The following is a 12716-nucleotide window of genomic DNA, read 5'->3' as shown; positions in this document are numbered from 1 at the left end:
AGGAGACTCTCTTCCCATCTCTGTACACGTCTGGGCCGTGGTATAGGGGGCCATTCCCTTTTTCTGGTATCCCTGATGTATATGGCATTTTCACGCTCACAAGTTTTGGGCATTGAGAAGTGCAGATTTCGACTACGCCACTTCTGCCATTAGGTGCATTCGTCGGCACGGCGCCAATAACGGGAGGCCGACATATACGGTAAACGGGAGCAGCAGACTCAATTGCTTTCTATGGCCGGACAGACTCCCCTAGTGACCCCTTTCGAGCTGTATGCGATATTTCCATTATTTTCTGGGACGTGAGGTGACTAAAAAAGCAGCATTACAGACATTGGGAAAGATTTTCATTTCTAACATTCTTCATTTATTATATTTTAGTTCAGACACTTCTACATGCAGAAATTCAATTAATATATATATATATTTTAAACTTACACCTTTTTAATGAAAAAACACAGAAACACTGTTCTATAGATTTTTTTTTGTTTTTGTTTAGTTTTTTTTTTATGTTTTAGAAACATTTTAATTTTATAAAATTACATTTTTAAAGTGGCCTTTATTTTGTGATTGCTTTGTTTTCCAGTTCACTATAAAACACACATGAATATCAGTGAACTGTCAAATGGAAGACTGTGACCAGACTCCGATCATGAAAACATTAGAGGCTGCCATGACAAATAATTGGCAATTGTGTGGTGGCCATCGGACCTCACATGTTCCTGGTGGCAACTTGTAATCGTCTAATCAGTGGTGACAGCGGCATCTAGGGGGTTAAAATACTGTCATTGGCTCATATCAAGACAAGCAATACAAGTCTACGGAGGAGGGAGCTCAAGACAAGCAATACAAGTCTATGTAGGAGGGAGCTCAAGACAAGCAATACAAGTCTATGGAGGGGGGAGGAGGGAGCTCAAGACAAGCAATACAAATCTATGGAGGAGGGAGCTCAAGACAAGCAATACAAGTCTATGGAGGGGGAGGGGGGAGGACGGAGCTCAAGACAAGCAATACCAGTCTATGGTGGGGGAAGCTCAAGACAAGCAATACAAGTCTATGGAGAGGGAAGAAAGGGAGCTCAAGACAGGCAATACAAGTCTATGGAGGGGGGGGGGAGAAGGGAGCTCATGACAAGCAATACAAGTCTGTGGAGAGGGAAGAAAGGGAGCTCAAGATAAGCAATACAAATCTATGGAGAGGGGAGGAGGGAGCTCAAGACAAGCAATACAAGTCTATAGTGGGGAGGAGCTCAAGACAAGCAATACAGGTCTATGGTGGGGGAGCTCAAGACAAGCAATACAAGTCTATGGAGAGGGAAGAAAGGGTGCTTAAGAAGGAAAAAATGACTAAAACAAGCCTATGGAGAGGGGAGGAGGGAGCTCAAGACAAGCAATATAAGTCTTTGGAGGGGGAGGAAGGAGCTCAAGACAAGCAATACAAGTCTATGGAGAGGGAAGAAAGGGAGCTCAAGACAGGCAATACAAGTCTATGGAGGGGGAGAAGGGAGCTCAAGACAAGCTATATAAGTCTATGGAGAGGAAAAAAAGGGAGCTCAAGACGGACTAATACAAGCCTATGGAGGGAGGAAGAGGGAGCTCAAGACAAACAATACAAGTCTATAGTGGGGGGAACTCAAGACAAGCAATACAGGTCTATGGTGGGGGAGCTCAAGACAAGCGATGCAAGTCTATGGAGAGGGAAGAAAGGGAGCTCAATACGGACTAATACAAGCCTATGGAGGGAGGAGGAGAAAGCTCAAGACAAGCAATACAAGTCTATGGAGGGTGGAGGAAGGAGCTCAAGGCAAGCAATACAAGTCTATGGAAGGTGGAGGAAGGAGCTCAAGACAAGCAATACAAGTCTATGGAAGGTGGAGGAAGGAGCTCAAGACAAGCAATACAAGTCTATCGAGGAGGGAGCTTCACCCACTAGCTCTGAGAGAACTGCAAATTATTGGTGAAGCATGCTTAGTAGAAATCTGCTGAAAAATACCATATACAAGTTATATAATGGACAAAAATAGTGCTGCTCCTTATGTACACACAGGTTAGCATATTCTGAAAAGTAATCTGAAATCACAGCTTTAAATTCAATATTCCGATTCAGTAGAAAATCAAATACAACACACCGATTTAAATATTTTATTGCAAATTCTACATTTTTTTCTCATTCATCTCTTCAAATACAGTGTGTAATGTGTCAGTCTCACTGGCTGAATCTAATAGAGAGGAACACAAAGCACATACAGTAGTGTATCTCAACCAGGGCGCCTCCAGCCATTGCAAAACTACAACTTCCAGCATGCCCGGACAGCCGAAGGCTGTCTGGGCATGCTGGGAGTTGTAGTTTTTGCAACTGCTGAAGGCGCTCTGGTTGAAAAACACTGGCCTAGGCTTATGAAGTATTTCCCAACCAGTGTGCCTCCAGCTGTTGCAAAATAGTCTTTAGCCAACGATTGCTAAAGACAGTCTTATTCCACTTCTATTCCCAGGATAGGGAGTAAAAAACCCAGATTTCTAGTAAGTTTAGCACAGGACTCTAGGCTGTCTGGGCATGCTGGGAGTTGTAGTTTTGCAAACAGGTTGGAAAACACTGACATATAGAATAGGGGCCATGATACTGCCATGTACTCACTAATAACTAATCTGACAATACAGGAATCTGACCGCCCTTCCCAGGCCGGGGCCCATCTAAATTTTAACAGGGCGAAACTTAATTTCGGAGGACTTTAGGGAGTAAAAGTTGCCCCTGAAACTGTACCAGATGAGCCCTTTGCCCTTGACTAAATGCAATCCCTTTAAGTATTCCCCATTCAGGTTGGAGAGATGACAGGATTCAAACCACCATCCTCCTTTAAAGTATTCGGCGCAGCTTTGTTCCGCTCTATTAGACTTGTCGTTGTTGCGGTCTTTGGTGGAGAAGGCTTGATCCTTCTGTGTTACTAAGGAATTACCTAGAAGAAGAAAAAATCCCCCCAAAAACATCACAATAATTAAAAAATTGCAATACCAAATATTTCCCCCTTTCAGTAGACATACAGTATATGTTCTGCCTCCTCTGGCAGCGGCTCAACTCTTGTGTGATCCTATCTTTCACTGCGAGTCTTCCTTCACCTAACATCTACCATTAGGGAAGATACATGTTTGCTAGTCTGCCAGATCCCCCAAAATTGACAGGGTTGGCCAACTTACCTATAATGTTTATGGCCAATTTTAACCCTTTAAAGGAACAGGAGGTTGGTTGTCGCAATAAAATATTGGTTTAGGGATAATAGCATTTTGATCTATTGCTATGTTCCACAATTTGCAAAATGTGACTAGAACAAAGATAGGAGGACGAGGAATTAAGGAAGCACAGTGCACTCTACACATAGTGCAGCTATGTTATTAGCTGCTTATTAGAGAATAATGTAGAGATTCTTGTATATGCCTTGTGCTTACCTGTTTTAGTTGATGTGGCAGGTGTGAGATTTCAGCCATTTCTGATTACAAATAATAACTGAAATGACTTGATAATGCTGCCTATATTTCCCATAAATCCTCTGGCTGTGCAGAAAGAGGGTGTGGCATTTGATCAGTGCACCTGATCATCTAATTAGGCTGCTGGTGCTGAAGGTGACCCAGGGGTTGGTGTCAGTTCACATTAGGTGTAATTTTGATGCGTTTTCTTGTTGTAATGGAGCCTACATTTCCTATGAATTCTCTGGCTGACAATCAGGCGTCTCATCACTCCAGCTGACACCTCCCTGACGTAATGTGTATGGTGGCCTCTTTACCAACAGTTGTTGTTAAAGGGGTACTCCACTGGCCAGTGTCCGGAACTAAATATTCTGAATGCTGTTTTCACGTTACAGGGGTCGACCATGCCCCTCGTGATGACACGCCCACGCCCCCTCAATGCAAGTCTATGGGAGGGGGCGTGACGCCCCCTCCCATAGACTTGCATTGAGGGGGCGTGGCAGTGACATCAAGAGGGGCATGGCTGACCGCCGCAGCACAAAAAAAGCGTTTAGAACATTTAGTTCCGGACACTGGCCAGTGGAGTACCCCTTTAAGGAAGAGAAGATTATGGGCACCTTATATGAGTAGGGTTGGTAGTGGCATTTACCTGCCGTTCCTCCAATGAATGAGCCATACTGCAGGATATATTGGTCGGACTCCATCCCAATTTTGAAGTCACTGTATGTGGCATAGGTCCGGTTGCCTTCAAAGTCTTCTAGGTCAAAGCGAAGTTGATACGATCCTGCAAGAAATAGCCGCCATTGTTTAACGTTCCATTGCATCTTATGTTTGCCCCATCCCCACCATACCCAGAGTTTAGGGTGGGGTGTCCTCTCTAATGTGTCCTGCAGGTGGCACATGTGCGCAGAGGGTGGGTCAAGATCCCTCAGGAGACCCAGGAGTAACAGAGAAACTCTGGAAGACTCAACACAACCAGTATCCATGATGGCTGGACATGTGGTGATCAGCTGATGGCCGTTGTGGTTTTCTTTAGAGACAACTTGACCCATTTGAACCTGCCGGTGGGCCCCTTGAGGAGTTGTACCTAAACTTTGCCATCGTCCAATAACCAGTATTTGGTGTGCTGGACGTCTGCCACCTGTGCCCACAGAAGATATAACATCATATTGAGCCCATCCTCCTCCATCTTGTCAAACGTTACCTGAGTTTGTGAGGCGATGCAGATGTTCATTCCCGAGCCAGAATTCGCTCAGCTGACTCCCGAAGCCCTGCTGGTAGCTGCTCCAGCCACGATTGAAGTCCACCGAACCATCCACACGTCTCTGAAACACCTAGGAGAACACGGGCCGGGAAGAGAGATTTACTCTACAACACAAGGTGGGCTTTGGTTGGGTTACAGTATACGTTAGAGCCCTCCTTCGGGATTGGGATCCCGTTGGTCTTTTGAGGCCCAATACATATTATTATCATACTGTTACTGACCAAATCCTGTATACTAAGACTTGCGAGTATGAGCGTTAATGAGGCTCTTGCGGGCAGGAGGAGGCTGTCACGTACTGTGCCTGTGGGTCTCACAGATCCTGCACACTCCCCCACTGTGGAAATGGCCTCTAATAGTTATATGTTCCACCCCAACTCCCGTTCCGAGTCCCAGCTGAGCTCACCCGCCGTCATGCTGTGTGTGTGCACTGCGCACGCGCAGCCTCTTGTCCTGTGCTGCTGTCTCCTCCCCCCTGCCATCTGGTACTAGTGCGGCACTGAGGAGGCGTAGTATGTCACGTACGTACTACGTACAACAGCCACCATTACTAACACAGAATTTCTGCGGTAACGGGTGGTATTTGACACACATGTTGCGGGAGTGAGCAGGATTGGACACACATGTTGCGGGAGTGGGCAGGATTAGACACACATGTTGTGGAGAAGACGGGATTGGACAGACATGTTGTGGAGTGGACGGGACCCATGTTGTGGGAGCGGGCTGGATTAGACACGCATGTTGTGGGAATGGGCGGGATTGAACACACATGTTGCGGGAGCGGGCGGGATCGGACACACATGTTGTGGGAGTGGGCGGTATCGGACACACATGTTGCGGGCTGGATTAGACACACATGTTGCGGAAATAGGCAGGATTGGACACACAGGTTGTAAGAGCGGGCAGGATTGGACACACATGTTGCGGGAGCGGGCAGAAATGGACACGTTGCGGGAGCAGGCGGGATCGGACACACATGTTGCGGGAGCGGGCGGGAGCGGACACACATGTTGTGGGAGTGGGCAGGATTGGACATACATGTTGCGGGCTGGATTAGACACACATGTTGCGGGAATAGGCAGGATTGGACATACATGTTGCGGGCTGGATTAGACACACATGTTGCGGGAATAGGCAGGATTGGACACACATGTTGCGGGAGTGGGTAGAATTGGACACACATGTTGTGGGAGCAGGCGGGATCGGACACATGTTGCAGGAGCAGGCGGGATCGGACACACATGTTGCAGGAGCAGGCAAGATCGGACACACATGTTGTGGGAGTGGGCGGGATTGGACACACATGTTGTGTGAGTGGGCGGGATTAGACACACATGTTGTGGGAGCGGGCGGGATTGGAGACACGTTGTGGAGCAGACAGGATTGGAGACATATGTTGTGGGAGTGGGCGGGATTGGACACACATGTTGTGTGAGTGGGCGGGATTAAACACACATGTTGTGGGAGCGGGCGGGATTGGAGACACATGTTGTGGAGCAGACGGGATTGGACACATATGTTGTGGGAGCGGGCCGGATTAGACACACATGTTGCAGGAGCGGGCCGGATTAGACACGCATGTTGTGGAGCAGATGGGATTGGACACATATGTTGTGGGAGCGGGAGGGATTGGACACACATGTTGGGGGAGTTGGTGGGATTGGACACACATGTTGTGGGAGCAGATGGGATGGGACACATGTGCAAGCGGGCGGGATTGGACACACATGTTGCAGGAGTTGGCGGGATTGGACACACATGTTATGGGAGTGGGCGGGATTGGACACACATGTTGCGGGAGTAGGTGGGATTGGACACGTGTTGTGGAAGCTGGCAGGATTGGACACGTGTTGTGGAAGCTGGCAGGATTGGACACATGTTGCAGGAGTGGGCGGGATTGGTCAGAAATCTATCAGTTCCAAAACAGTACTGTGCAAATACAGGGATTTGGGGTGCCGCTCTTCTACCCTGTGGAGAAGTCCCGCCCATAAGGGGAGCTTTGAATGTGACTTATTGATGTAAATCATCATGGGCTCCACTTTGGGCCCATTTCTTTTGAAGGCTTATTGCAGCCATAGTTACTGCTGTATCTACATCATCTCCAGTGTGCTTCCAGCTGTAGCAAATATACAACTCCCAGCAAGCCTGGACAGCCGTTGGCAATAGGGTATGAGTAACTTACAATCCATCCTCCCCCGTCTGTATCCATGTCACACAGAACTGCCAATGGCCGCCTGCCATCAGGGTATATCGTATACCATCCGGTCAGGTGAAAACCAATGTCCTTAAGCTCTTTACAGCTCCTGGCACCTATGAACAGTCATGTAGATGAACAGTCAGGGTTATTTTGGTCGTTTTTGCCTATAATTATATTACCAATAATACCAGTATACAAGAAGGAATATTATCACCATACATATCACTCACTATCATACTGTTACTGACGAAATCCTGTATACTGAGACCAATATTATGAATAATACCAGTATACATAAAGGAATATTATCACCACACACATTACACTAATACTGTTACTGACCAAATCCTGGATACTGAGACTAATAGTACCAATATGCAAGTGTGAAATATCATCCCCAAACATATTACCACCATACTGTTACTGACCAAATTATGTATAATGACCAATATTACCAATATACCCAATAATATCAGAATATAAGGAGAAATATTATCACCATACCTATTACGATTATACTGTTACTGAACAAATCCTGTATACTGAGACCAAGATTACTAATAATACTAGTGTATAAGGAGGAAATTTATCACATACATATTACCATCATACTGTTACTGACTAAATCCTGTATACTGAGACCAATATTATCAGAATACATATTACCATCATACTGTTACTGACTAAATCCTGTATACTGAGACCAATATTACTTGTATACAAGGAGGAATATTATAACATACATATTATGATCATACAGTTACTGACCAAATCCTGTATACTGAGACCAATATAACCAATAATACCAGTATACAAAGAGGAATATTATCACCATACATATTACCATCATACTGTTACTGACCAAATCCTGTATACTAAGACCAATATTAACAATAATACTAGTATACAAGGAGGAATATTATCCCCATACATATTACCATCATACTGTAACTGACTAAATCCTGTATACTGAGACCAATATCACTAATAATACCTGTATACAAGGAGGAATATCATCACCATACATATTACCATCATACTGTTACTGATCAAATCCTGTATACTGAGACCAATAATACCAGTGTACAAGAACCATCGCCATCCACGTCAGGTACTTACCAGTAAACTCCTTCGGACATGAGACGCCCTTGTCACCCTTGCCACCTGGGGGAAATTCACAAACAAATAGATATCATTGGTTACTTAGTGCCCTGTCAATGCTCTAACTTCCACCATGACAGAGCCCTTATTACTGGGATTACCGGCATATGCTACCACAATGTGTGCAGTGTGTATGGTGTGATGTGTGTAATGTGTATGGTGTGATGTGTGTAATGTGTATGGTGTGATGTGTGTAATGTGTATGGAGTGATGTGTGTAATGTGTATGGTGTGATGTGTGTAATGTGTATGGAGTGATGTGTGTAATGTGTATGGTGTGATGTGTGTAATGTGTATGGTGTGATGTGTGTAATGTGTATGGTGTGATGTGTGTAATGTGTATGGTGTGATGTGTGTAATGTGTATGGTGTAATGTGTATGGAGTGATGTGTGTAATGTGTATGGTGTGATGTGTGTAATGTGTATGGTGTGATGTGTGTAATGTATAAGTTTATATGGAGGTTTTATTTTATGGTCTTATATTTACTGTATATGATGGAATTATTTATATGGACTACGTGGCAGCATTATTTATATGTTGTTTATATGTTGTTAATTACACAAGAGCTTTTTACCTGGTATTCCCGACACTCCTGGTCGTCCTCTTACTCCTGCCCCAAAAGAACAAGTAGCATTTTTAGATATTAGGGAACAAGTAGTATTTTTAGGTATTAGGGAACAAATAGTATTTTAGATATTAGGGAACAAGTAGTATTTTTTAGGTATTAGGGAACAAGTAGTATTTTTTAGGTATCAGGGAACAAGTAGTATTTTTAGATATTAGGGAACAAGTAGTATTTTTAGATATTAGGGAACAAGCAGTATTTTTAGATATTAGGGAACAAGCAGTATTTTTAGGTATTAGGGAACAAGTAGTATTTTTAGATATTAGGGAACAAGTAGTATTTTTAGGTATTAGGGAACAAATAGTATTTTAGGAATTAGGGAACAAGTAATATTTTTAGGTATTAGGGAACAAGGAGTATTTTTAGGTATTAGGGAACAAGTAGTATTTTTAGGTATTAGGGAACAAGTAGTATTTTTAGGTATTAGGGAACAAGTAGTATTTTTAGGTATTAGGGAACAAGTAGTATTTTTAGGTATTAGGGAACAAGTAGTATTTTTTAGATATTAGGGAGCAAGTAATATTTTTAGGTATTAGGGAACAAGTAATATTTTTAGATATTAGGGAACAAGTAATATTTTTAGGTATTAGGGAACAAGTAGTATTTTTAGGTATTAGGGAACAAGTAGTATTTTTAGATATTAGGGAACAAGTAGTATTTTTTGATATTAGGGAACAAGTAATATGTTTAGGTATTAGGGAACAAGTAGTATTTTTAGATATTAGGGAACAAGTAGTATTTTTAGGTATTAGGGAACAAGTAGTATTTTTAGGTATTAGGGGACAAGTAGTATTTTTAGGTATTAGGGAACAAGTAGTATTTTTAGGTATTAGGGAACAAGTAGTATTTTTAGGTATTAGGGAACAAGTAGTATTTTTAGGTATTAGGGAACAAGTAGTATTTTTTAGGTATTAGGGAACAAGTAGTATTTTTGGGTATTAGGGAACAAGTAGTATTTTTAGGTATTAGGGAACAAGTAATATTTTTAGGTATTAGGGAACAAATAGTATTTTAGGAATTAGGGAACAAGTAGTATTTTTAGATATTAGGGAACAAGCAGTATTTTTAGGTATTAGGGAACAAGTAGTATTTTTAGGTATTAGGGAACAAGTAGTATTTTTGGTATTAGGGAACAAATTGTATTTTAGGAATTAGGGAACAAGCAGTATTTTTAGGTATTAGGGAACAAGCAGTATTTTTAGGTATTAGGGAACAAATAGTATTTTAGGAATTAGGGAACAAGTAGTATTTTTTTAGGTATTAGGGAACAAGTAGTATTTTTAGATATTAGGGAACAAGTAGTATTTTTAGGTATTAGGGAACAAGTAGTATTTTTAGGTATTAGGGAACAAGTAGTATTTTTAGGTATTAGGGAACAAATTGTATTTTAGGAATTAGGGAACAAGTAGTACTTTTAGATATTAGGGAACAAGCAGTATTTTTAGGTATTAGGGAACAAATAGTATTTTAGGAATTAGGGAACAAGTAGTATTTTTTTAGGTATTAGGGAACAAGTAGTATTTTTAGATATTAGGGAACAAGTAGTATTTTTAGGTATTAGGGAACAAATAGTATTTTAGGAATTAGGGAACAAGTAGTATTTTTAGATATTAGGGAACAAGCAGTATTTTTAGGTATTAGGGAACAAATAGTATTTTAGGAATGAGGGAACAAGTAGTATTTTTAGATATTAGGGAACAAGCAGTATTTTTAGGTATTAGGGAACAAATAGTATTTTAAGGAATTAGGGAACAAGTAGTATTTTTTTAGGTATTAGGGAACAAATAGTATTTTAGGAATTAGGGAACAAGTAGTATTTTTAGATATTAGGGAACAAGTAGTATTTTTAGGTATTAGGGAACAAGTAGTATTTTTAGGTATTAGGGAACAAGTAGTATTTTTTGGTATTAGGGAACAAATAGTATTTTTAGGAATTAGGGAACAAGTAGTATTTTTTTAGATATTAGGGAACAAGTAGTATTTTTAGATATTAGGGAACAAGTAGTATTTTTAGATATTAGGGAACAAGTAATATTTTTAGGTATTAGGGAACAAGTAGTATTTTTAGATATTAGGGAACAAGTAGTATTGTTTCCCAGTAATAATAATCATTGTTATCTTGAGGTGTGGAGACTTTCCAGTGGTCTCTGACTTGTGGCCCTTTAGATCTTGCAAAACTACAACTTGCAACCATGATGGGAGTTATAGTAGTCCAGTCCTGAAAAATCATATCCCCTATCCTTAGAATAGGGGATAAGTTTCAGATTGCGGGGGGACGGACCGCAGGGTCCCCCCCCCCGCGCGATCTCCTGTACGGGGCCCCGGCAGTCAGACCCCCCCGTGATCTGAAACTGCTGAGCCACAGGCTGTATCAGGACATGCTGGGAGTTGTAGTAAGTAACTAACTGCAACTCCCGAATTGAATAAAGAAAAAAAGCGATCAAAAAGTCCCATCAAAACAAAAATGGTTCCGTTAAAAACTACAGATCGTGGCGCAAAAATGACCCTCACATAGGCCCCGTATAAGGAGAAGTAAAAAAAGTTATAGGGGTCAGAATAGGACAAAATTTCCCCCGCATATGTGTATCCTGTGATGTCACGCATATATAATTAATTATGCAAATTAGCATGGCCGGTATTTTTTTTTGCTAGAAAGGTGGCGACCCTATATATGGTCAAAAAAAGGTTCAGGCCTAGAATGTATTATTATAGATGTACTGAGATATATCTTCATTACCTTGTGGTCCTGGGGGTCCAGGTTCTCCCGGATCTCCAGGATCCCCCTTTTCACCTAAAAGTAAAACATAAACCATTAGACCAGTGTTTCCCAAGCAGGGTGCCTCCAGCTGTTGCAAAACTACAACTCCTAGCATGCCCGGACAGCCTTTGGCTGTCCGGGCATGCTGGGAGTTGTAGTTTTGCAACAGCTGGAGGCACCCTGCTTGGGAAACACCGCATTAGACCTATAGAACCGAAGCCGGACCAGTTATCTATTCTGGTTTTTACTTTTTACCTCTCGTTCCCGGTAGTCCTGAGAGCCCATCAAACCCTCGATCTCCTAAATAATACAGAAGAGGTATTAGGACTATAATAATAATAAGACGTGAGATTTTGGGGGGGGTGGTGAGGCCCCCCTAGGGTCTGTACGCACTCCCATAGGGGCCCATGATGAAGATGTATGACAAACATATCAGCCTATATGAGTGCACTGGGTCAGGATACCTTTGGGTCCAATGGGTCCTGGTGGTCCCTTAATTCCCGCAATTCCCTCAGGTCCAGGACATCCTTGTAGGATGACCATCTTATTGGAATCGCCAACTTCTAGGACTTTTACTTCTAATAGGAGAGAAGGTCAGGAAAGCAATGACATAATAGGGTTAAGAAGAATATATGTGACATAATAGGGATAAGAAGAATATATGTGACATAATAGGGATAAGAAGAATATATGTGACATAATAGGGATAAGAAGAATATATGTGACATAATAGGGATAAGAAGAATATATGTGACATAATAGGGATGAGAAGAATATATGTGACATAATAGGGATGAGAAGAATATATGTGACATAATAGAGATAAGAAGAATATATGTGACATAATAGGGATAAGAAGAATATATGTGACATAATAGGGATAAGAAGAATATATGTGACATAATAGGGATAAGAAGAATATATGTGACATAATAGAGATAAGAAGAATATATGTGACATAATAGGGATAAGAAGAATATATGTGACATAATAGAGATAAGAAGAATATATGTGACATAATAGGGATAAGAAGAATATATGTGACATAATAGGGATAAGAAGAATATATGTGACATAATAGGGATAAGAAGAATATATGTGACATAATAGGGATAAGAAGAATATATGTGACATAATAGAGATAAGAAGAATATATGTGACATAATAGGGATAAGAAGAATATATGTGACATAATAGGGATAAGAAGAATATATGTAACATAATAGGGATAAGAAGAATATATGTGACATAATAGAGAT

General features: G+C 41.6%; 2 protein-coding genes across 2 annotated transcripts; one reads left to right on the top strand and one right to left on the bottom strand.

The window, feature by feature from the left end:
• Positions 1-587: 587 nt before the first annotated feature.
• LOC130331724 (uncharacterized) lies at positions 588-2128 on the top strand. Its single transcript, XM_056553705.1, has 2 exons — positions 588-1824; positions 1868-2128. The coding sequence occupies exons 1-2, from the start codon at positions 890-892 to the stop codon at positions 1980-1982; spliced, it is 1050 nt and encodes a 349-aa protein (XP_056409680.1). The 5' UTR covers positions 588-889; the 3' UTR covers positions 1983-2128.
• Positions 2129-2130: 2 nt separating this feature from the next.
• On the bottom strand, positions 2131-12035 carry LOC130331725 (ficolin-1-A-like; the record flags this gene model as incomplete). Its single annotated transcript, XM_056553706.1, is given in 9 exon segments — positions 2131-2950; positions 4105-4239; positions 4660-4789; positions 6899-7026; positions 8033-8077; positions 8649-8684; positions 11437-11490; positions 11713-11757; positions 11922-12035. Coding segments are annotated over 9 exon segments (950 nt in total), but the record flags the coding sequence as incomplete, so codon positions are not given.
• Positions 12036-12716: the final 681 nt, after the last annotated feature.

The sequence above is a fragment of the Hyla sarda genome, unplaced genomic scaffold (assembly GCF_029499605.1).
Source record: "Hyla sarda isolate aHylSar1 unplaced genomic scaffold, aHylSar1.hap1 scaffold_3530, whole genome shotgun sequence".
Taxonomy (NCBI): domain Eukaryota; kingdom Metazoa; phylum Chordata; class Amphibia; order Anura; family Hylidae; genus Hyla; species Hyla sarda.
This window is presented reverse-complemented; position numbering and strand designations above follow the sequence as displayed.